Source organism: Acanthopagrus latus, chromosome 20 (assembly GCF_904848185.1).
Source record: "Acanthopagrus latus isolate v.2019 chromosome 20, fAcaLat1.1, whole genome shotgun sequence".
NCBI classification, from domain to species: Eukaryota; Metazoa; Chordata; class Actinopteri; order Spariformes; family Sparidae; genus Acanthopagrus; species Acanthopagrus latus.
Genome location: NC_051058.1, coordinates 4716123 through 4740904, shown reverse-complemented (window position 1 = coordinate 4740904; position 24782 = coordinate 4716123). Strand labels below are relative to the sequence as shown.

The following is a 24782-nucleotide window of genomic DNA, read 5'->3' as shown; positions in this document are numbered from 1 at the left end:
GGTTCTGTTTAAACCAGCAAAGCCAGAGAATTGGCGAACTTCCACTGCGGAGATAATGCAGTATCTCTGTGTGAAAAGGACTAGTGTAAAATGTATAACTAGCTAACTAGCTATCTGCTACAAACATACATAGCAAATAAGTGTTAATCAGACATGGCGTGAGTTAAGTTAGCCATTTACTGATATTAAAAAATTATGCCACACATATTGGTGTGTAGATTTGCCCATAGTCCCATAGCTTACCATATAGCCTGGAACCGTAAAGCCTTTCTGTTTAAATCTTTTAAAGACATGACATGGAAATAAGTCAGATGTCATCTTTTTTACTTTAATGTTAGTGCAACCAACTACACAGAAACTCGTAATAACAGCATGGCGCTATTAATTGAAAGCAGCTTGTTCAAGTGTTTACGCTGTTGCCATCTATATAGGAAAGGGGATTGGTGTGGCGATGAGAGCCACATGAGGCTCAGAGAGAGAAATCAGAGTGTGCGAGATTGCACAAGTCAGTGAGTCACATATAGATTTTCATTGACAGTAACGGTTGCTAAACAATGAAGATACATCTCTCGTTGACCCATGCTACATACAGCTTTTGTTTTGTTGGAAAATTACATATTGTAATGTACTGTTTGAAATAAAAAAACGGATAGAATCTTAGATCTGTAGAATCTTAACTGTAGAGTCCTGTTGCCAAAAAGAGTCAACATGCAACAGTTTTTTTTGTATACCATTTACATAGCTGAGATTTACTGTTGTAAAACTATAAAACATGAAACAGTCCAACAGGTGGGATTAGGGTGTTATAGAATGTCACTTTACTATGTATGTGAATGCACCATGGACTGGAGTGCTGGTGTGCATTCAGGTAGCCCACTGTATTCACTAGCCCCTCGCTTTCCCTCTGGTTAATGCAGATATGCTGTCAACCTCCCTCCCTCACTAACTCAAACATACGCAACAGTTTTTTGATCAGTCTCCGTGTTTTGCAGCCAATAAGCTGCAGCCTGAGAAAAGGCATATGGAACGAGCTGCCTCAGCATCCAAAAGAGAGAGAGAGAGAGAGAGAGAGAGAGAGAGAGAGAGAGAGAGGGAGATGCGATGAGGCAGAGAGGGAGGGGTGGTGGGTGCTATCGGAGTGAGAGACCATCCGAGCTTTCCAGGCTGCGCAGTGGCAGCTACGTCGCATCTCGTCAGAGGAGAGGAAGAGTGAAGGAGGAAGACAAACAGAATCACCTGCCAGAGAAAGACACTTGGGGAGAGGCACTGCTGCTGCCACCAGCCTCTCCCTGCTCTATTTGGATGATCTGCCGCTCTGTTGCTGCTGCTTTAATTGGTCACTGCTGCTGAAGCCACCAGGATTACTGTTATTGTGACTGCTACTGGCAGATTAACCTGCCCCCACTCTCTGTCTGCCTCACCATTCAGCTGCGGTATACAGACCCACTGCTCTGGTGCTGACTCCCGACTGGACGGAAACAGCATTTTACCCTCAGCTGTATGTAACTTGAAGTGGTCGGTTCCCGATCAGAGGTCTGCCAAGGTGAATTTGGTGCTTTGACCTCCTCTGCAGTGATCGTCTGTGCCCCCTCAACGGCCACTTCCCTGTTGAGGCAGTGGGCCATGATCTGGGGGGGCCATGAGCCCCGGGTGTATGCTGCTGTTTGTTTTTGGCTTTGTAGGGGGAGCCGTGGTCATCAACTCTGCTGTACTGGTCTCTCTGTCTGTGCTGCTGCTAGTTCACTACTCTGTCTCTACCGGTGGTTTACCTGCCCTGCCTTCCTTACCCTCCTTACCCAGACCCAGCAGGTATTATGTCTGTGTATGTATATTGTGTTTATGTTTGTGAACCTGGTGTAATCTCTGTCTTCTGTAGCCATGCAGTCACAGTGTTGCTGCCATGTCGGTGTGTTACAGTCAGACGCTATGAGACTGCACACTAAAAGTAGGTCAAGTGAGGATGGGGAAAAATGGCAGAGTCATACCTAGAAGACTACACCAACTGTATACCTGTTTGTGATTATTCTCCTCATTTACAGTAGTTAACATCTTTTCTGAGATGAAATGTTAATGAAGGAATGACTTTGAGCACTGGATCCACCCCCCACCCCCCACCCATCAGTTCAAGTAACAAAAGGCAGCATTGGTCACCATCAGTGTCCTGTGTGTGACCTCACCCTCTCAATATGATGGTGTGTCCATTGTTTTTGAGCTGCAGCTTTTCACCGCTGCCTGGCGGCTGCTCTTTTCACCATGGCAGCCATTGTTCTGCTTGCAATGTACAATATTTCTGTCATACCCAGTCATTGGAGGGGAAATTGCAGCAAGTCTGATGCAATGTATTTATTTCAATGTGTTACTGAATATTGGAAGTCTTGAGTGCTCACAGTTGTTGAGAAATGGTTTGGAAGTTTGAATATAAACTTGCCCATGCAGGAGGGACCTGGTGAGTTTTATTACTGAGAGCTGAAGATGCTGATGTGTCCCTGCCTGTGTGTGAAGAGTCTCAGCAGGCAGAGTACATATCCATCAAATGGATTTGTGTTATTGCCTGAGCTCATAGGTGGGAGGTCATAGAGTTTATGAGACAACCAGCTTTATTTCTCTTCCCACACTTGAGTGCCAAACTGTCTCGAGGGAGTCTTTGCTACAACACCTCTGTGTGAAGTCTTTACTCAGATTGTCAAGCATAACTGATTAAACCGGATTACTGAAGAACTGTGGCTGCTGCACAAAACTTTTTTCATCACTTGACAATGTAGCCTATTCGACTGTGTGTCACCTTCTCTCCAGAAACCTCATCGCAACATGAGAGAGATGGTCACAACACTCAAACTAATGAAAACCTGTCCAATATAATTTGTAGTGTGAAATATATCCCACTTTTTACTATCCAGTTTAAATCGTATGTTCTTGCACCATGCTGTTCTTAGAACTGCTTTCCATCCTTAAGGTCTCCTTTACTATGAAAAGTATTCTAAATGTTTTCAGGCTTGCTAGCAGCATGACAACAGTGATGGCAGTGGCAGTCTGGAGGCCATTTGTGCTGCCCAGCACTTTGATCTCAACAGCAGAATCTAAACAATTATTACATAATTTGCCACACAATTCTGTAAAAATATCCATTTACCAACATGATGAGTGTTAACGGCATTCTTGAGTCACGCTTGCCTCACCAACAGGTTAAAGTTTTGACGTATTCAGTAGGGATGGCATGGTGTGGAAACATGTAATGAGCAACACTGGCGTTACCAATTACACGGGACATTTTAGAAGTAAAGATATTCGTCAATGACGTGCAATTTCTCTAGAGCGCTGATTTTTATCTTTAATGTCAGATTTTAGTTACCAGGCCTATCAAAGTTTCCTTCAACTGACCCCAACAACTGTAGCTGATGAGCTATAAAATACGAATAAGATGAAGATAGCTCTTTGTCATTTAAAGGTTTGTTATTTGATGAACGATAATACTGGCATGTTCAAATCACCATGAAATCATGATCATGAAAACAATGGTGGGTGGCAGTGGTAATTTGCGATTTGTGTATGTCTGAACGCTACTGCGGCAAGCCTAGTATCCTTTGACATAACTCAACATCCCCCTCACTGTTCTTCTAGTGTCCTCTTGACCACTGCTACTTTAAATTATACCAGTATCAGCATCTTACAATGCAGATGTTAGCATTTAGCTCAAAGCACCAATGTGCCTCGATACAGCCTCAGAGCTGAGTTTTGTTTTGTCTTTCCTATAATTAAGTAAGAATGATTTGACCAACACGCACCTCTCACACACTTGTTTATACCTTTCTTTCATATTTTCCATTTGAGACATCCTTCAATACATTTCTCTCTGTTTCCAGGAAGGAGCGTCCCATCTCCATGGGAATATTCCAACTTCCTGGGACTGATGGTATGACCCTTGATGTCCAGAGGGAACCTGTTGACACCCCCTCTGAGCCATGGAGATTCAACAACCTCAGCCATCCGATGTCCAACACAAGCCTCAAGGTATGACTCACTGTGATGAAAAAAAGGGCTTCTCTGTATCACTAGTTGTGAAGTGTAAAGCCTGTAAAGCTTCCCACGGACCAGACTGGTGACATCATCCCCAGCTCACTTAAAAGGGAAACAAAATGCAAACGTTCAATGCCCGCAAACACAAAAGAAAGAGAGTACATTTCTATTCCGAGAGAAAGGATTGTTCAGTGTGTCCAGAATTTTTAGCAGGCGGTTTAATGGGGTGGCTTGGAGCCCAGCAAGCAGAGGAAGTGGTACCATTTGGGGGCATGCCTTCAACCTCAAGGGAGGGTGGAGAGGACAGAGTGTCTTCACATTGTTGCTGTTGGAAACCATGCTGCAAGCAAAGCGCCATCATGAATATTAATGACTGCCTAATAAGTATTCATTTGCTGTTTCTACACTAGAAAAGGGTCAGTGAGAAATTGTAATGTGAGTTTTGGTAACCTTTATCTTGACCCATTACCAGGACTTGTGTTTCATAACTGGCAGCCGAGGTGTACCATTTAACCCATTTGATGAGTATGGATGGAAAACACAAAATAACCCTCTTTTCCTTTCTCTGTGCTACTGATAAGGCTGAGGTAGAAAGTTCCACTTTTGTGGACCCTGTCAAATGTACATTAGGCAAGCTAGAGGATTAACACATTGGCTATTATTTGCTTCAGTAACAAGAAGATTTCTGAAGGAGAGGCAAGTGCAGTCTTGTCTCTGATGTTTGTCCCCAGAAGGGAAACAAAAACAGAATCTTTAAACCGGTTGGACCTATAGTTCTGAGGGGCTGGGGCTCACGTGCGCCAACATGCATGCATTGCCAGACCTACTATCCAAAACAAAAAGAGAAGCTCAAAAACGCCACCAACACCATCACCACCACCACCACACAGAGTGACGTCGTAATCTATATCATAGTCAGGACGTTTTTACTCAGATTTTACATCACTTATATTTGTTTCCTGACATGTAGTGACGCTGAATGTTGTATACTTAACCTTTTATCAGTAGGTGTTACTCACTCAGTTTATACTCACACACAGGCGCACTCAGTGCAGAGGCACATCAGTGCCGTTGTGTTTTGTTCTCTGACTTGACATTCTCCAAAGATTTATTGCTAGTGATCCCTTCGTGTGTGTGTGTGTGTGTGTGTGTGTGTGTGTGTGCGTGTGCGTGTGCGTGTGCGTGCGTGCGTGTTTGAGGGAGAGAGCGAGTGTGTGTGAGCAAGCGTGAGTGTGTGTGTGAGCATGTGTGTGCGCTTTTTAGTGAGTTAGCGAAGAGCCATTATCAGCAGAGTAGAAGCAGAGGGAAGCTTCCCCCCTATTGTCTGCTCAGTGCTACGATAGCAGCAAATATGTGACTGCAGCAAGAAATGTAAAAGAAAATACTCCCATCAGTGCTGAGAGAGATATGTTGGGACATACGTTGGGAGACAACAACAGTATGGACTTTAATTTTTCTAATAGTTTCTTATTCAGTGTGTGTGAAAGCCTACATTCAGCTCTGTTGTCAATGTGACCTAGGGATCTGTGTTGATGCTTTGTTGGTGTCCTGATTGATTTTTTTTTTCCCCCATCAGGCACCGTGCTATTTATAGGACTGAAGCCACTACAAAGGGCTGCTTAGAGCTGATGAAGCCTTAGAGTGTTTGATGGGTATTGTTGTAAATCCAGTTCATTTTCATTTACCTACACAGACAGCCTTTGTCAACCAGGTCACCTTGTATAGCAGCAGAAGCCATAAATACTGCTCAGTACATGGTTCAGTCCCACAGCTTTTAAAAAAAAAAGACATCGGTATCAGTTCTAATGAACAATCAAGATCATTCCTGCAATATCCATTCATATCTGTATTTACGTAAAGCCTTGGTTTTGCTTATTTTTTGCTTAAAATGGTTTTAAGGAAATATTAATGGGCAAGGTCTTCGGTATTCCTCAGACAGATGAACAGTTCTCCCCAGTTAGAGTGGAAGGTTCAGGTTCCCAGGAGAGTTTCCCCAATCAGGATCCTGATCAGGAGCAGGTATACCTGCCTCTGTTAATCAAGGAGAAACTAACCACAGCATCTACCAAACATTGCTACCATGGTAGCTTTGTTTCAGACTTTGCTGCAGTGTGATTAGACTGATGCTAGTATACTGGAAATACATCATATCAAATTGAAACTACATAATGCTGACTTATGTAATTTCTTTATCTTCATCTGGCCTCAAAATTAATTAATTAATTGAGAAGACATTTTAATGAGTCATAGCAGGAAAAGCACATGTGTAATTGATAACATTCAATGTACTGCATTCACTTAAGAGTAAGTGGCTTACTGTGACAGTTGATGCTGCTGAGACGGAATGTGTTTCTTCCTGTGGAAAAGGTTTTATAGCTTCTTATAACTGTCAGGCGTTATGTACTTACCTTAAAATGGTTATGGATTACCAGAAGAATGGATTATGTTTGTGAAAGATGGAGTGTCCTCGTCACATGTTGTGGTTTGGTTAGCGTTTGTGTTGGCTGTAGCTGCACAACATCATTTTATTTAAACGTATTGTAAATATAAGTGCTAATGTCATTTTCTGAAAGAGTCTTTAATTCAAGACCATTAATTCAAGGTCATCTCACTCTTTACTGAGCCAACACTTGAATTTTAAACGTCATCTACAGTACGTATGGAACTTCAGCCATATTTGAATGCTTCAAATAAAGATAGTGAGTTTACAAAATCAAGGTCAGCTCTGTCACTCATTTTTTGTTTTTCTATATTATTTTCAGTTTTATATTTTTAGCTGACTTTGGCAGTGGAGTTATAATAATCTGATATTTTTCTTCTTTTTTTACTTCTTTGCTTTGCATTCGATTTCTTGAAGATCATAGGTGTATCTTTTGTTGTCCTTGTTCACCTCTCTGTCCCTTTTCTCTTTTCTCCGTCATCAGGATGAATTGTCTGGTTTGAACTGTGGAAGCTCCAAGTCCAGTTCTCCCGCCACACAGGGAAGTGCCTCCAAAAGTGGATCGCCGGTGTCTTCACAAGCTGGAGGATCTAAATCCAACAATCTCATGTCCTCCCAGGGTGGCAGCTCAAAAAACACCCCCACATCGACATACAATGCTAACTCTCAGTCTACCACACCACTATCTCCCCACGATGGAGTGTCAGCTGTCAGAGCTGGGTCTGCCTCTGCCACATCCCTGTCTACTGCTGCTTCCGATGTCACCATGGAGTCTGTGGATATGCCCCTGCAGGAGCATGAAGTTTCAGACAGGCTCAACAAGAACCTGGACAGCAACAGTGGGAAACCAGAGAGCAGTAAGAATATTACAGCGGTGCAGGAAGGACAGCAGGGTCCTGATGGTCAGTAATGCACTTAAAACACCTTCATGTTAATATGAGACAAGTAGCAATTTGACATCAACTACCTGCTGTTTGAGTGAAGTCATTCTTTTGCTTGGTGTCTCTGCTGGTTGTACAAGATGGAGCAGACAACCTGGAAAAGTCTGAGGTGCAGGCCATCATAGAATCCACTCCAGAGCTGGACATGGACCTTGACCCAAGAGGAACAAGGTACAGAACTGATGTATAGATATTTTATTGTCATTAGTTTGTAACATTGACACCTGGTTGTGTGTAGTGCAGGTGGTGTTTGAGGAAGCAGGTAGATGTTTCACTGAATCACATGACAAGCCAGTGTTTCCCACACATAGACTTTTCTTTGGCGGGCTATCCAGGTTTATTAACAGATGGTAAAGTATATTTAGCAAACCATTTTAGCATTTTTGCCTTTTATTGTTATCCTTCAGAGATAACGACCCCATATGCAATCATACAACTAGTGGAAAATATGTCCTCATTCTACTCCTCAAGGCTACTGATAATAGCATGCTCTACAGAAAAATGCAGAAAGGGTCTCTGGTTTGAATCCCTGATAAGTGCCAGGTGTGGCATTGTGTGTATTGTGTGCATTCATTTCACATCATATTCCAAATCCAATCGGTATCCATTCAAAGAGTTAGTGCCGGGCGATGGTTATATTGTAATGATATGCTTCCTTCATCATGATATTATCATTTTCTCCTTCTCTCTTGTTTCACTTTCTCCCTCTATCTTCTCTGTCCATTCAGCACGCCTTCTAAAAGTGGCATTGAGAATCTTGCATTTGATCGCAACACAGAGTCTCTGTTTGAGGAGCTGTCGTCAGCAGCAAATGACATGATAGGAGACGTGGACGAAGGAGCCGATCTGCTGGGTAAGATGCCTCACTCTTTCCTTAGTTGATACTATACAGTGTTTCCCCTAGTGTGGAGCTATAGCAGTGGAGATGTCGCACACTTGCAATTTTGTTTTTGTATGTTGAATTGAATACCCTGGCAGCTAAGAAAAACTGCATAGCAACTGCAACACTGCTAGTTGTGTTTATAGTGATACACTGTGGGGAAATTTTTACTTTCCCAGGAATGAGGCTCTTGCCCACCAACCATTTTTATCTTATGTGTGACCACTATCACCTACTAGGTGACCATATACATTAGGGGTGGGAATCTCTTGGCACCTCACGATTCGATTTGATTCCGATTCAGAGGTCAACGATTCAATCCTAAACCTATTATTGATGCATCTCCAAGCAACAATTTATAATACAAAATTATAATACAATACAATAATGATAATGATAATGATAATGATAATGATAATGATAATAATAATAATAATAATAATAATAATAATAATAATAATAATAATATAATGATAATAATAATAATATAATGATGATAATAATAATAATGATAATGATACTAATAATGATAATAATAATCATAATAATGATAATAATAATAATGATAATGATAATAATGATAATGAGGCTGCCGGTTGAATGTTGCGCTCAGTCATCTCATGTTTTTTTTGTTATGTGTGCGCAATCGACTGTCCTGGTGCTGCACTAACACAATTACGAGTTCCGCCTCTTGCGTTCTGTCAGCTTAACATTGTCAGTTAACATTTAGAAAACCGATTTTTGACATTTGTAAGTCGATTCAGAATCATCCATGTCCGCATCATGATGCATCTAAGAATCGATTATTTCTCCCACCCTTAACGTACATCCATTGGATGCTAGCGACTGACTGTCACTCATTTTTACGATTATTCATTCTTAATTGTCTGCTTTTCTAGAATTAACTTGCATTGTCGCTGTGTTGTATCATCATTAAGTTCTAATTTACTTTAGGCGATGGTCTCTTATGAGACCTGCTATATGAAGCATCCATAGTGCTGAATAATATAGACTATAACAGATAAAAGGCATGGATAAAATTCCTCCTCTCCTCTCCCCTCCTCTCCTCCTTTCCTCTTCTCTCTTGACCATGCCTCTCCTCTTGGGGTAAAAAAAAAATCAGCATGGTAGTCACATATTGCCAACGGCACGCTGCTGCTAGCTGCGTGTAGGGGAAACACTGCTATAATCTCAACACAGTCAACAATTTGATTCCCCTGCTGTATTTTCTGAATTGTTTTTTTTTTCCTGGCTGCTGAGCATTATCGTCCTTGCAGATGAGTTTTCCGGTGTGTATCAATAAATTCCCCTCAGATTTTATTAACAATTCCTTATTCTCAACATTTGTGTTCCTAATTCTGTGCTTATTTCCCTCTGTAACTTCTTTATTTATGTACAGAATAGATTAGAGTGGTGCTACTGTGTTGTGAAGGGCGGTAATATCATAATAGACTGGTGATTCAAATGAGACCATTTTACTTATTCAGTCTTCCATCATCTCTTGCATGGCTCTCAGACTACAACTTTCTCGGTAAGACTGTGAGAATAATAAGGTAGTATGTAGGATAGATCTCTATCTTTTCCCCTTTCATTTCAGAGCAAATGAGTAGAGGAAACATTTATCTTGTATTCTCATTATTGGTGATCATTTTCAGGTATGGGTCGCGAAGTCGAACATCTTATCCATGAGAACACCCAGCTGCTGGAGACCAAGTTAGTACTCATTTATAAAACTACTCAAGAGTTCATCTTTTTTTTCAAATGTAATCAATAGGGTTGTAATAATGAACAAAGCATCACTATTGCAGACATTGAGTCATGTTAATGTCATTGAGTTGGGTTGCATGCCCAATACCTGCATTATCTTCCCTATTTGTTTATTTCAAAGACTGCTATATATAATGAGCTGAATTTAACTAATTCTTGAATACATCAGAACATAAATAACCTTCCTGTCATGTTATCATGAAACAGGATGCTGCCACCCTGTGTTTAATATGGGTCTTACACTAGAAGAATGTTAGTGTTCATGTATTCATTTGTTTCTAGAAATGCTTTGAATGTGGTGAAAAATGACCTGATAGCACGCATGGATGAACTGACGTGTGAGAAGGAGGGCCTGCGAAGTGAGCTGGATGCTGTCACTCAGGCCAAGACCAAACTGGAGGAGAAGAACAAAGAATTAGAAGAAGAACTCAGGAAGTGAGTCACTTTGAACCGCCTGCCACTCTATACATTGAATCAAGTGTATACTGTTGAAAGATGGAGGCTAAAGACTTCGTATACTCACTTGCAGAATTCGAACTGAGCTTGAGGAGGCCAAACAGAACGTCAAGCATGACAACGAGGATGATGTGAGTCCTTGATTTATTTTCTGAGAGTGCATGGATTAGAGCAATGCTACCTTAACAGTACCTGTTTTGAGTATCTAATATTTCCATTGCTTCCTTTCTGAAAGCTTCATGGCCATTATATTAGTCTAATTAATTCTAATTCTAAATGTACTATATAATATGCATATGTATTGAGTAGTGGTACAGGCATCTCATACTGGTTTCATGCCAGCAGAGTGATGTGCCAACAGCACAGAGAAAGCGCTTCACCAGGGTGGAGATGGCCAGAGTCTTGATGGAGAGGAACCAGTACAAGGAGAGGCTGATGGAGCTGCAGGAGGCTGTCAGATGGACAGAGATGATCCGGTAAGACAGAAAGCACAGAGGCTGCAAGAATTGGACAGTATGAAGAAATGCTGAAGAAATGAAAGACAATATACTGTGGTCCCAACTTTAGGGATAGTGATTATCAGGGCTAATATTCACAATTTTCCCCATATTTGGTGGCTGATTGCTGATAATATAAATGTATTTAAAATTGATTAACTGAAATCAAAAATGCGCTAATTTCAATCTGCTGCAAGTATGAAATAGCAGAAAATGGACATACGTAAGTAGAGAGCCCCAAAATTAGTATAGTACCTTATTGAATTGTGCTTAATTCTAAATTTAAATACCAAGATGTTCATATTTACTGCAAATTTACTGTTATCAGTCTCCTTGATGACTAATCAATGGCACTGGCCCTGAAAATGATATCCCTTGTTGACATACTGTTGAATAAAACACAATAAAGAGTGCACCATAAATAACCTCAATTTAATAGAATATCCAGCTTATGGTAGAGGTCAAATTAGTTAGCGAGAAGTTTAAATGTGCCTTTGGCTAAAATTAATCAGTTTAGCTTTCATTATTACATAATACATTAGCAGTGCACCGTACATTACTTAAGGATATTGTATGTCTAACAGCTTAATGGTGTAGATATGATGAGACAAAGTGTTGGGAAGTCAGTTTATCTGGTTTATCTTTGTAATCGAGTTGACAGCTCTCTGTTCACTGTTGAGCTGATGTGAAGTTGTCATTCTGCTGGTTTATGTAGCCAGATCAGAGAAATCCAATTAAACAAACTAACTAAATCTACCTTTTTTCTTTCTTTCTATCTAATATGCCCAATTACTTTTTACATATTGTTTGATTTGTTCATGAAATACTGCTGCGGTTTAATATAATTCCCTGGTTCCTGTGTCTTGATCCTTGACACACACATCCACACAAAGCGTCAACAACAGACGTACTGTACAATAAAAGCTGTCAGAGTGTGGTTTGATGTTTCACAGAAAACCGAAGATTTGTCTATAAAAACCTAATTTAAAACATTAAGTTTAATTAAAAGTGAAATGTCTTCTACAGGGCCTCAAAGGAGAATCCAGCTCTTCCAGAGAAGAAGAAATCCAGCCTCTGGCAGTTGTAAGCTTCTCTTTTCTTTTTACCTCAGCTCTTAGATACCATCAGACTACAAGGACTGTTAATCATGTTTCGTTTTGCTTTTCTTTTGTATTCCATGTTGTATGGATGATTCCTCCAGAATGTAGGTAAACTGTTGACATGCCAACGGTGTCTAACTTGACTTGGCTTCTGTTATTTTCATCATGACAACAAAGGAGAGCCAGCCAGGAAGCTCTGATCTCAGATCTGAGCTGCTTTGCTGCCACAACTGTCTTTAACTATTTATTTGAATAATTTATTATGCATAAGATGTGAAACATTTGAGAGAACTGAGGTTGGAAGAAAACACTTTCCTTAATAGAGGAATTAAATCTGACTTCTTGTTATGACCCCGGCTCTCCTTTCTTGAGTGTCATAAGGAATGAGTTTGGTTTGGACTGAAGGACATTCATTCGGTGGCAGGTTTTTGGCATCAAGAATGGGACATCTGTGTGTAAGAGAAGCAAAATCTGATATATCTACCATCTCTCCTGCCCTGTTTCTGTGTGTCCCTCTATATTCTGCCTGATGTTGTGATGTCTGTGTGCAGGAGGTGTGTTGGGAACAGTGCTATGGAGATGAGAGGGCAGTTAGGAATATGGGTGGAGTGAAATATGCTCATAAAGATAGAACTACCAAAGCCTATTTCTTATCTTTAAGTTACAGATGACTGATTAAGTATTCATTAGAGACACGCTTAACATGTGTTCCTATATGTATGTATATGTAAACGTGTGTAATGTGATAACTACAGTGTGATCTGAGTTAGGTGCAGTTGAAAAGCGTTCTTGTCCAGTGTTCTGTGTTGCTGACTAATGTCCTAGTCGAGCATAATATTAACCCTGCCCTGCAGCACTGTAGGAGGACAGCTACTCTGATGCATTGCTCTTTGGGAGATGGGTCAATTGAGTCTAGAATTCATTGTCTAATTGCTACCTGTGTGAAAGCTGGCATGGTGTGTTGGCATGGGAAAGGTACCTCTTTACCCTTAAATGTTCCTCTGCTGCCGGAGCTACTGCTTGTGTCCACCCCTCTATATGTTTGTCCGTCTGCTTTCTTTTTCTCTCTCCTCCCCACTTCCCCATCCTTACACCTCCAGTTTCAGCCGTTTATTTAGTTCGTCGGGCGGAGCAGCCAAGAAGCCAGCAACTGAAGCCCCGGTGAACGTCAAGTACAACGCACCCACCTCTCAGATTCAGCCATCCGTCAAAAAGAGGAGCAGCACCCTGCAGCAGCTGCCCACTGACAAAAGCAAAGCCTTTGATTTCCTCAATGAGGAGTAAGTCGGACAGTAAAAACATGTCATGCTATTGATTAGGAGTAACAGGCCATTCATGAACTATCAACACCTCTAAAAAGGATCTCAGATTTTAATTACACTTTGAAACAACTTAACAGAGATAGCATAAGAAGCTGGGTCTCAGTGGACTCACCAACAGGAGTTTTTGACAGCAGATATGTTTTTTTTTAGCGTACATTTAAAAGCTACAATAAACATAACTAAATATAACCAAAACTAACTAACCAAATAAGAAATGGGAATCTCACTTTCCACAATGTGGGACCTTTAATGTCAACACCTTTTGACAGCAATGTGTAATTTCTTCTTTCCTGACCAAAAATACAGGCATGAAAGCACCCACTCAAAAAACTGCTCACTATAACTCTCTAAGTTAAAGCTTTAATTTTTAAGCCCGACTATCCAACAATAGACATCTTTGTCATTGAGCTGCTGTTCTTTCCTGCAGAGTGGCAGCTGATAATGTGGTGTCCAGGCGAGAGCAGAAGAGAGCTCAGTACCAGCAGGTCAAAGCCCACGTCCAGAAGGAGGATGGCAGAGTGCAGGCTTACGGCTGGAGTCTGCCGAAGAAATACAAAGTAAGGAGATGAGTGATAGTACTTCAGATGTCTTCAGATGATCGTTCAAATATTGTGATCAAAAGCTATAACTAAAACAAATTGTAATGCAGTAGTGCTGTTTTTATTTTATTTTTCTAGGCCAATGGTGGTCAGGCAGAGGGTAAGATGAAGAATCTACCTGTTCCTGTCTTCCTCAGACCACTGGATGAAAAAGATGCTTCTATGAAGGTATTTCCTCCAGCTTGTTGGTGTAATTGCTATTCTTTTAATGTTGTTTAATGTTGATGTATCTTATTGTATTTGACTGTTTTAACTGTGTCTTTAGCTGTGGTGTGCTGCTGGTGTGAACCTTTCTGGAGGTAAAACCAGAGATGGAGGTTCCATCATAGGAGCCAGTGTGTTTTACAGTGATGTGCCTGGACCAGAGAGCCCTAAAAAGAAAAAAGGGTCTCAGAGCAGCCTAGATAAACTGGATCAAGAAATCAAGGTAGACACACAATCTAGTTGTTTCATTGTTTTATTCCATGAGGTGATAAGAATAAGCATATGGTATCTAGAGCTATGAAGACACACACTGACATACACCAGGGGTCTCAAACTGCTGGCCCCCTCCCTTCCACCCAGCCTGCGACCTGATGTCAAAAATATAATATAATCCAGCCTGCAAAATTATTGTTTTTATCAACAAGTTGACTTTCATTTTGAAGTAAACTTGTCACAGGAAATATGTGTTCAGTTAGCACCATTGTTGTTCATCAGAATGCGTCCACAGAAAATAACAGTGGTCAGATTCAGCATTTTTTGACAGTCGATCAATTTTACATATGTCTGGGACTAGTGTTGCAGGTATTTGTTAGCTTTACACTTACCTGATAAGGCAAGCAGACAATATCACTTTGTAAATGTATTTAATTCTTTACTAATACGTGTGTGAATTGGTCTTGGTATGAAGCGTCAACACAACGTTGTACAACAAGCACAACACAAGTGTCTCAGTCCTCTCCTTTTTTTAAGCTTCACTGACAAGAGTGTGAAAGTGCAAAATATAAGTTATGAAAAGGCATCCTCTCTCGCTGTGGTCGCCCTACTATGAGATGACAGTAACAACAGTGGCAGAGTTTGAGACTCCGGACATATGAACAATATCTCACGTTCAGTGCCTTCTTTTGTTTGCAGGATCAGCAGAAAGAGTTGCGGCAGCAGGAAGAGATGTCATCGCTGGTTTGGATCTGTACCAGCACCCAGGCCACTACTAAAGCTGTTGTGATTGACGCCAACCAGCCTGGAAACATCCTGGAGAGCTTCTTTGTGTGCAATTCCCATGTCCTATGCATCGCCAGTGTACCAGGTCAGCAAATGAACATGTGCACATGAAAAAAGGATCTTTTTACTAATGTCTGTGGGCGGAGCATTTGTTTTACGTTCAGTGGAATTGTTATGAGGAACTGAGTGTTTTCTTCTTTGTGATTATATTTGTCTTTGCTTAGGTGCTAGAGAGACTGACTACCCTGCTGGTGAGGAAGTAGCTCCAAACTCTGAGACTGGTCCTGCAGGAGATGGCAGTTCACAGTCAACCAGTAGTAGCTCAACAGGTGGCGATGCCATTCTGGGAGGCATCACTGTTGTTGGCTGTGATGTTGAAGGGGCAGCAGCTATTCCTCAGACAGCCATCAGTCCAGGAAAAGATGGAGAAACTGGTCAGAGATGTTAACAGTATAATGTCATTAGACCTGATCTTATTTGATTTTTGGTGATGAAGGCCTGTATAGGACTTATTGACTAATGAGCGATTCACAATGGGCTATAAGTGGTTTGAGTTTTTGACATGCCACTTGTATAATTGTTTACAAATTAAATATATGTGTAAGTTATGGTGGGAATTTTAGTTTAAAACATTCAAAAAATGTTTAAAACATTATTAACAGAATGTGAAGAAAGAACAATGTTGATGTTTTGTCAAAAAAACGTATTTAGGTGATGTCCACTGAAGTTAGCACTATCACACATCAAGAGGGGGAAGTCTGATAGTCCCTGTATTTTGTGTACAAGCTGCAAGTTAGCTTTTTGGTTGAATAAGTCAACAATAATAACTCACAAAAGGTCAAGAAAAGAAAATATTTGACTGGGACGCAGTGACTTAATAAATAATTAAGTTTAGAAAGTTTCTATAAGGCTCTTATTTCAAGGCCTTGGGGTACGTTCACATGAATTCCGGTTGTGTGGCAGTGTAGGGGTGTCACTCTGTGGTCCAAGTGTGTGAGGTGTTGGGGAACTCAGCTTAACATTTTGCTGAAAGGCTGGTGTTGGTTTGTCCTCATCGATGGATTAAAAATACAAGTAAACAACCAGGATGCCAGGCAGATAATTAATGTGTGTTTTAAACTGGGGCACGGGATCCAACTGAGTGATCACAAGTGAAAAATCACGTCACACAGAGAAATGTCTCTGCCTGTCTGTTGTCATGACTCTATAGGTTAAGCATGCCGGTCCTGCAGTGATCTCTTTTGTTAAAGTGGTGCAGAATGCCAAACTGACTGAACACACACCACACATTACATTACAGTCCACTGTGGTTTCAGTCATTCATGCTGTGAGTTTGATTGCCAGTTTATATGACTGGCTACAGAAATGTGACGTCAGGCTACGTTTCTCCAAAAGTTGAGATGGTTTCAACTCAACTATTGCATTTTTTCTGGAGCCCCCAGCAGCCAGCACCACTACAGCCAAAATGAATGCCATCATGCCTGATCCAGTGTGAGTCCAGCAGAATAGAATAGAACCTGAAATGTGTTACTCTGAGAGCTTTAAGCCAGTTGGGACTAATGTCCTCTGAGATGCTTGATCAGCACAGGCCCAGACTATGTTTTGATAAAGCAGAAATGCATTCATCGTCGTTTGGCTATGTGATGAAGTGAAAGAGTAAAAGAAAGATGATAACTGTCAGTTCTGAAGAGCATAAAAAGAAAGAGACAGGCAGGACAATCTCTTGTTTAGTGAGGGAAGGACATGCTTCACATTCTGGCACATACAGTAAAAATGATTCTCTGTACAGACTCCAGACCAGCAGAAGAAGCAACAGAGGCGACAGAGGCCAGCGCAGGGCCTGAAGACCATAGGGAGAGCTTGAGGGAAGCCTACACAGAGCACATCTTCACTGATCCACTGGGAGCTCAGCAGACTGCAGAGGCTCTGTCCAACTACTCTCAGAGGTAACATCAGGAGGCCCATTACCCAACACAGCGTTATTACAATTCAGTCTGTTTCACTAAAATGCCAATCTCATCACTACAACTATCAACAAACCCACTAAGCAATGACATCTAATCGCTGTAAACCACATAGTGTAATACATATTTGTGTGATGGTAGATTAGTACTGTACTGAATGAAAGTCAAATACTTTTGCTACATCACTGGGTGGCTGTGAGTGTTTTGACTGTTTATAAGGCTAAGAGCTACACTTGTTTCTTTCCTTGTTTACTGACTATCGTGACATCAGATGGGGAATTATTCACTCTTTTTGTGTGTCTCTGATAACCAGGGAGAGTGACCTAGTAAAAGATGGTGTGAGTTCAAATCCCACAGCAGAGGAGCAGGACCTGATGAGGGAAGAGGCTCAGAAAATGAGCAGCGTTCTGCCCACCATGTGGCTCGGAGCACAGAATGGATGGTGAGTGTAGAATGTACGTTTCACTTACTGTGTATATATATGGCCAGAATTCAAGAAATCTAATGATTGAGTTTGTGATTCTAGTGTGTATGTGCACTCATCTGTGGCTCAGTGGAAGAAGTGCCTCCATTCTATAAAGCTGAAGGATTCTGTGCTCGGCATAGTGTAAGTAGAGTGAAATGAATGATGGATCTTCCTTTTTTTCCTTCCTTTTTGCAGCATGTGGTTTTTGAAATGTTTGTGTTTGTCCCACAGGCATGTGAAAGGTCGTGTATTGGTGGGTCTCTCTGATGGCACTGTAGCCATTTTCCACAGAGGAGTAGGTGAGGAGATATAAGCTTCATCAGATAAACAAGTCAAATCTAACTGATGTAGCATGTTTCTGCAAATCTAACCTTTGACTTCTTGTGTGTGTCAGATGGACAGTGGGACCTGACCAACTACCACCTGTTAGACTTGGGGAGACAACACCACTCCATCCGGTGCATGACTGTAGTACATGACAAGGTGTGGTGTGGCTACCGGAACAAGATCATTGTGGTGCAGCCCAAAGCCATGAAGATCGAGGTAGAACTCAGCCCTCACTCATTGATTTGAATGAATGTTAGTGTGTCCAATTTAGAGTTCTGCTCCTTTTTTTTTAATCTGTTTCCATAATTACTCAGTGTCTCCACAATGAAGTCATCTCCACAGAATTATTCAGGATTTTAAGAAGCTCCCATTTTGCAAGTTTTGTATTATTTAATACTTTACTGACTGCTAGACCATCAGGCTGGCTTTAGAGCGAAAGAGAGAATCATTGTTGTGTGTGACATAATCGAGCCAGGGCATGAAACTTTAAAAACCATAAAAAATTGGCCAAAGCTGACCTGAAATCCTGACATCCCATCATCTTGTTGTTGCTAAACTCCATTCATTTAGAAAGGCAGAATAGAAGCAAAGACATTCAGAATTATTTTATTTCTGTCAAGGTTTTATTTGAGGCAGAAAACAATTGTTTTCAACTGCGCTCTGTCTTAACTTCACTTGACAGTGTGATAGTAATGAGGGCTGACCCAAAACATTAACTGTTGCCATTCAACATCCAAATCTGTATCTAAAAATGTATTTTCAAGTTTTTTTTTCTGGAAAGGAAGGCGATGGTGCACTACACTACAGAACTATTAAGGAGCAATACATGGACATATTTGGTGGCTTTTAATTGGTCCTCCACACCTGCCAACATAAAAAAATCAGGTACCTGCACATGATATGAGTGCATAGAACAGTATCCTCGAGCGGAAAACCATCTTTCGCAAGGAAGACTTGGTGCTCCAAATGCACAAATGCGATCCACGATTACAGGGGCTATGACAAGTGCAGGTTTGACTCTCTGCATGCAAGCTCAACACTCCCTTGCTTGTCAGGTTTACTTTTGAGACTTTAAAGGTGTGGATGTCACAGACGGTAGCTGTTGTCTCGCTTTCTGTCTTCATTTTCGTATCAGTATCATATCAGCGTCAAAGCACTAAACATGTTTTACTGGACAGTCCTGATAATAATGCTGTTTCTCCTGCACTCCTCTTACACGCATCCATATCTACGTATTCTCTTTTTCCTTTGCAGAAGTCATTTGACGCCCACCCTCGTAAGGACAGCCAGGTGCGTCAGCTGGCTTGGGACGGCGATGGCATCTGGGTGTCCATCAGACTGGACTCTACCCTCAGGCTGTTCCATGCCCACACCTTCCAGCACCTTCAGGACGTTGACATTGAGCCCTATGTCAGCAAGATGCTGGGTCAGTTCATAACACAAGTATTCACCCTCAAGTGTACACACACAAAACGCTCAGATTTGGTTTGAATGTGTCCTTCATACCTTTTTCTACAGGTACAGGAAAACTAGGCTTCTCTTTTGTGAGGATCACAGCTCTCATGGTGTCATGTAATCGTCTGTGGATCGGCACTGGCAATGGAGTCATCATCTCCATCCCTCTGACAGAGAGTAAGTCTAGACTGATAGATGTTTTTCTTTGTTCATTTTTTTATAGGGTTAGACTCATTTTGACACACCCATTCACACCGCACAGTTCTGTCAGAGAAATGTTTTCACCCATCTTAAGTCCTTCTGTTCACTCACTACAAGTTAGTACTGCAAAATATTAACACTGAATATTTGTTTTTTGTCATTTTGGATGGTATTATGCTTATAATACATCCAACAATAAAATCACATATATCTGACTAATTAAACAGTGCATTCTCTTGTCTTGAAATTGGATTATACAGACTGTATTTTTTTTTTATTCCCTCCATCGTTTCTCTCCTATTTCCTCCATTCCATCAGCTGCCAACAAGGTAGCCAAGACAGCGAGCAACCAACCAGGAAGTGTAGTTCGTGTCTACGGGGATGACAGCGGTGACAAAGTGACCACTGGGACATTTGTTCCATACTGCTCCATGGCTCATGCTCAGCTCTCTTTCCATGGTCACAGAGATGCTGTCAAGTTCTTCACAGCTGTCCCAGGTAAACAAAACTCTATGTTATTTCTGAACGTTTCCATCCAACTCTTTATTTTAGATGCACCTCATCTTTCCTTTTTGATGGATATTATTTTTCCTTTTAAAATATTTAGGAATAGTTGTGAAAAGCTTCCATTTAGTTGTTACTGACTTACTCTTGCGATATGTGATGAAAATAATTTTAGAGTAAAATCAAGTGAGATATCACTTGCTGTGATTACATGAAAAATATTCTTCATTTGAGATGACATTTATTAAAGATTCCAACTGAACTATTTTCATGGATTTTAAAGGAAGTGATCCTGTAAGATGTGTGTTTACTTGCCCTAAAGCACTGAATAACTCACTGTGAAGGGTCAAATCCCCAAGAAATTAAACGATAGAAGTAGAAGAAGAAAATGTATTCTCTATCAAAACTCCATCTGTTTAACACTTTTCAAGATGGAACCACATCAAGTACTGCATGGAAGTAATATCTGTGGTTATTTTTATTTTTATTTTTTTCTGGCTCACTATTTTCTGACTTTGTTCATCTTTTTAAGCACTTATCTGAACAACTAGTTGACCATTAATGCGCTGTATAATCTATAAATCTTTCAGTATCTCCAACAAAAAAGTTGAATCGGCCACAGACCAGTTCTGTTTTGCTATTGCACAGAGAGAACATATTTAATTTCACCAGAGAAATGATCAGATCAAGTGCTAAATTTTTCTATTGAACGGATTATCACAGGTTTATACTCTTTTTGATATTCTGATCAGGCCAGATTGGATCAGTCTTCTCTGACTGAGGTGGTTACATGAGCTGTTTTTTATTGTGATTGGGCTGTTAATCTGATTATGAGTGGATTAATGGGGTCCATGTAAACAAAGACCTTCTATATGTGTATAAAATGTAAAAAATAAATAAGTAAATAAAAACATTTACTTCTCATACTACATAATGCAGATTAAAACTAGTGTGCCAGAGCACTGAGATATCATTAAGTACAGTACACAGAAAAGACGGTCTGTTCCAAAAAAACACAATCTGGACTTAATTGCTGTTATTCACAGTTCTATGTCTCTGTGCTTTCAGGTCACGCTATTCCATCTGTGTCCTGTGGAGGAGAGGCAGCAGGTGACAAGGCAACAGATGTCACAACTCAGGAAGGAACCAAATCCATGTTGATGATGAGTGGCGGAGAGGGCTACATCGACTTTAGGATGGGTGAGTGAGCTACATGTAATAGATAAAAACATCCCTGTAATCACTGCAGCAGATCAAGAGACAAATATGATGTCTCTGTTTGTGTTTAGGTGATGAGGACGGTGAGGTGGAGGAAGGCGAGGACCCCCCCATGAAACTGCAGGGTAAAGCCGAGCGCAGCCACCTCATCGTCTGGCAGGTCCTGGCCAACGAGGACTGAACTCTGACCCGGGATTTTGATTTGCCTTTTTCTTTAAACTCTGCTGCCATGCAGGAGGAGTTCAGATGGACGACGTTCCTCTGCAGGCACGAGTTTGATCAGCACTTTTTTCTTCCTCACACCTGAACAATAAGAGTGAAACGAGCAAAAACTGCTCTGAGAGCTACTCAGTGGTAAACTGGACTGAAGCAGTGCAAACAGATCCAACTGCATGTTATCGTTTTATTCTAAGTTGTTTGCTCTTATTTGTTCTTTTTTTTTTATATTGTATGGATTTAAATTACAATCTGTCATTATGCCTCTTTCATTTTAATATTATTTGAGGTAAAGCTGTTATTGGCTACAGAACTTTTAGTTTGTTATATTTGCTCCGCAGATACAATGAATTTTACTCCAGACATTTCCAGTTCCCCTTCACTCAGTTCATTTATTGTATGCCCATGCTGAACTTGACCTGATTCTAAATCAGTCAGATATCGGTCAGAACTGAAAATAATCACCGGTGAGCTCCCTTATTGCCATTCAATAATGTAAGGCCACTGCAACCATGTGGAAGCAAGTCATGTGGGATTCTGGACAGATTCCATGTTTTTCATCCTTTGAGAACTCCGCTTTTGATTGTATGCAAGTCAAATTTAATTGATCGCCAGATTTCTCTTAGTTGAATGCAGTTGATCAGATTCATGTGGTTGGTATCTGTTTGAGCAGAGGATGGCTCCATATTTCTCATAATATCCTAGATGTTGCGCTCCAGTTTATGCCTCTCATGCATGTATTACTGTTACATTTCAGTCAAAGAGCTAAGCAATCTGATTTCCAAAACTGGCAATCTTTTGAAAACCCAGATTTTAACACCCTAACCCTAGAGAGTGAACAAATCAACCAAATCAATCAACAAAATACCTGCTAAGCATATTCATTGTCCACATGTTATCATGCTAACATTAGCATTCAGCTTAAAGCATTGCTGTGCCTAATGCTGCATTCCAGTCAATGTCAGAAGTCAGACTGGGAAAACAATTATGGTTGATTCTTCTGGTGCTCAATGCAGATAGCTACTAATGAAGTATCAGAATAACTGACACACTAGTAGCACTTTTAGCTCTTTAGAAGTGTTAGCTAAGTGGGCTAAGCAATAATTATAGTGTTAGTAGTATTACTTGATGAAGATAGCAACCAAGATCTTTGTGAATGAATGATGCACCATACCAATCACTCTAAGACGATTCATGCACTATTACTATGGAAAACACTGGTTCTGTTAATGCTGGAAGTAACACTTGTAATTCAAGGAATCATATGTGTTAGGAAAAAAGTGGATACATTTTATTTTACTGCACTTTGTTACTTGCCAACATATCTACATATTTCATTTATTAGACCAATACAATTACAGTCATCTACAAATACATTCTACCACCTCTGCATGGCTGCCGCCATTGTTGTTTGATGTCAGACAACTGCTCTCATACGAAGTCAGGGTAGAGGCATTTGCCCTGAGGTTACCATTAGAAATTCCAGCTTGGAGTAGTACCAGTAGGAGGTCAGACATTTAGGAGTTTCAAGTTATCTGGAACGCAGCATTATGTCTGCTGAACATTAACAGGCTAGCATTTTCATAAGCTCCACTGTGCTTGAATACAGCTTCGCACAGCAGCAAACGTAAATATAGACTGTGAGTCTTGTTCAAAGATCACCAGGTAATGCTCGTTCAGAAAATTAGATAATTAACTTGTGACTTGAATGTAATGATAAAACATGAGCAGCGCAAACTGGAGCCTAACTCACTGACAAAATTCCATTCACAGAACTTGTAATTCTGAAATAAAAAGCAGCAGCTGCTACATCTACCACTGCACATCGTAAATCTGTCCTCCTTCGATTGCAGTGCTGAAAAATCCACAGACTGGTATTAAATCCAACACTAATGCAGCTTTCTGCCAGTCCTCTGCTCTCAGTCCACCCACACCCAGCTTGTAGACACTTTAAAAACATGCCTTAGGTATCAAGGTTTGAAAGGACTAACTTATAGGCTTTTCAGGTGTGACAAAGTATTTATTTTTTCTTGAAAGTATGTTACGTTGGCTACCAAAGGTTAAAGAATGCTGAAACAATACTAGTGTCACATTTTAACATGGCACTCTCTAGCAGCATGTTTGAGTCTGCCTCCATGCAGAAAATGTGCAAGTTTTTGTAACAGAAATCCTGGTTAATAGATAAGATATATTTTTAGACTTTCATATTAGGAAATTGTAATATTTTCTAGATATGAGAGAGGAGAATGTGCTTGACCTGTTACTATGCGAGGAAAAAAAAAAACAAGCAGCCACACTAAGGATTTCATAATCCCACTTTAAGTTACTTACCTTGACATTTAGAGGTAAAAATTCAAACATTAACATTTTTTGTTTTGCCACACTCTCAGCAAATTGATTATTTCAGATGATGTTGAAAATCAAAATGTTTTAATTCTTTCTTATTAACTTTTCTTTTTTGTATTTCTTTTAGACTGTGCTCTCTGAGGACAGTGCACAATATGTTCATTTTGGGTATAATATAAGGCTGTGTGTCTGGTCTCTGTATACCAGTACTTAGTATTGAACAGTATCAGAGGAGGCATGTCTTCATCATGAGAGTGTGTGAGTATGTATGCGTGTGTCTCTTCTCTTCAGGAGTGGAGAGAAATGTTATTGCAGTTTAGCCATTGCAGTATTTATTTACAATGATTGAGCCTTTGCAATTCAGAATGTATCTTTGTACATTGAATATGAAAATATATATGATTATATATGTATGAAACATGAACATGGTTTGGGGTTATTGCTTTGACAAACAGCTGTTGAAATTATATGAATTTGTTTTTTCTGGGTTAACCATATCCTGCTATGCACTATGTCTGCAAGTGCAGAGGTGTGTGTGTGTGTGTGTGTGTGTGTGTGTGTGTGTGTGTGTGTGTGTGTGTGTGTGTGTGTGTGTGGTTGGTTGGGGGGGGGGCTGCTAAAGACCGTGGTTTGTTTGTTTGTTTGTTTTTAAGTAGAAGCCCTGCAGCCCGTCCACAGACCCTGACACATTCAGTTTTCAGCTCCAATGCAAGAAAAATGTAAAACTTAAGTCAGCAAGTGGGCAGTTTCATCCCGTCACAGCATGATGGAGAGCCACGCCCTCTCCAAAGGAGGATGGTATTATCCCTCTCATCTGCGTACACATGTCATTGGCGGGGACTCCCTCTCTTCCCTGTTGCCAGTAC

At 40.6% G+C, this 24782-nt stretch overlaps 1 protein-coding gene across 5 annotated transcripts in view; it reads left to right on the top strand.

Moving 5' to 3' along the window:
* Positions 1-24340, top strand: part of spag9b (sperm associated antigen 9b) — a 41884-nt gene extending 17544 nt beyond the window's left edge. The window contains exons 1-26 of one of the 5 annotated variants that reach the window (XM_037080725.1): positions 1194-1809; positions 3861-4008; positions 6939-7356; positions 7476-7566; positions 8124-8248; positions 9931-9988; positions 10325-10477; positions 10572-10629; positions 10841-10974; positions 12022-12078; positions 13196-13375; positions 13845-13974; positions 14095-14184; positions 14282-14443; positions 15133-15304; positions 15444-15653; positions 17009-17165; positions 17497-17625; positions 17710-17790; positions 17881-17948; positions 18044-18192; positions 19231-19402; positions 19495-19608; positions 19951-20130; positions 21205-21336; positions 21426-21567. In XM_037080725.1, coding sequence (XP_036936620.1) covers positions 1640-1809; positions 3861-4008; positions 6939-7356; positions 7476-7566; positions 8124-8248; positions 9931-9988; positions 10325-10477; positions 10572-10629; positions 10841-10974; positions 12022-12078; positions 13196-13375; positions 13845-13974; positions 14095-14184; positions 14282-14443; positions 15133-15304; positions 15444-15653; positions 17009-17165; positions 17497-17625; positions 17710-17790; positions 17881-17948; positions 18044-18192; positions 19231-19402; positions 19495-19608; positions 19951-20130; positions 21205-21336; positions 21426-21535 — 3648 coding nt within the window. In that variant the 5' untranslated portion in view covers positions 1194-1639 and the 3' untranslated portion in view covers positions 21536-21567. Of the gene's footprint in view, positions 1-1193; positions 1810-3860; positions 4009-6938; positions 7357-7475; positions 7567-8123; positions 8249-9930; positions 9989-10324; positions 10478-10571; positions 10630-10840; positions 10975-12021; positions 12079-13195; positions 13376-13844; positions 13975-14094; positions 14185-14281; positions 14444-15132; positions 15305-15443; positions 15654-17008; positions 17166-17496; positions 17626-17709; positions 17791-17880; positions 17949-18043; positions 18193-19230; positions 19403-19494; positions 19609-19950; positions 20131-21204; positions 21337-21425 lie in introns of those variants that run through there. The other 4 variants (XM_037080726.1, XM_037080721.1, XM_037080724.1 and 1 more) reach the window with 4 other exon arrangements.
* Positions 24341-24782: the final 442 nt, after the last annotated feature.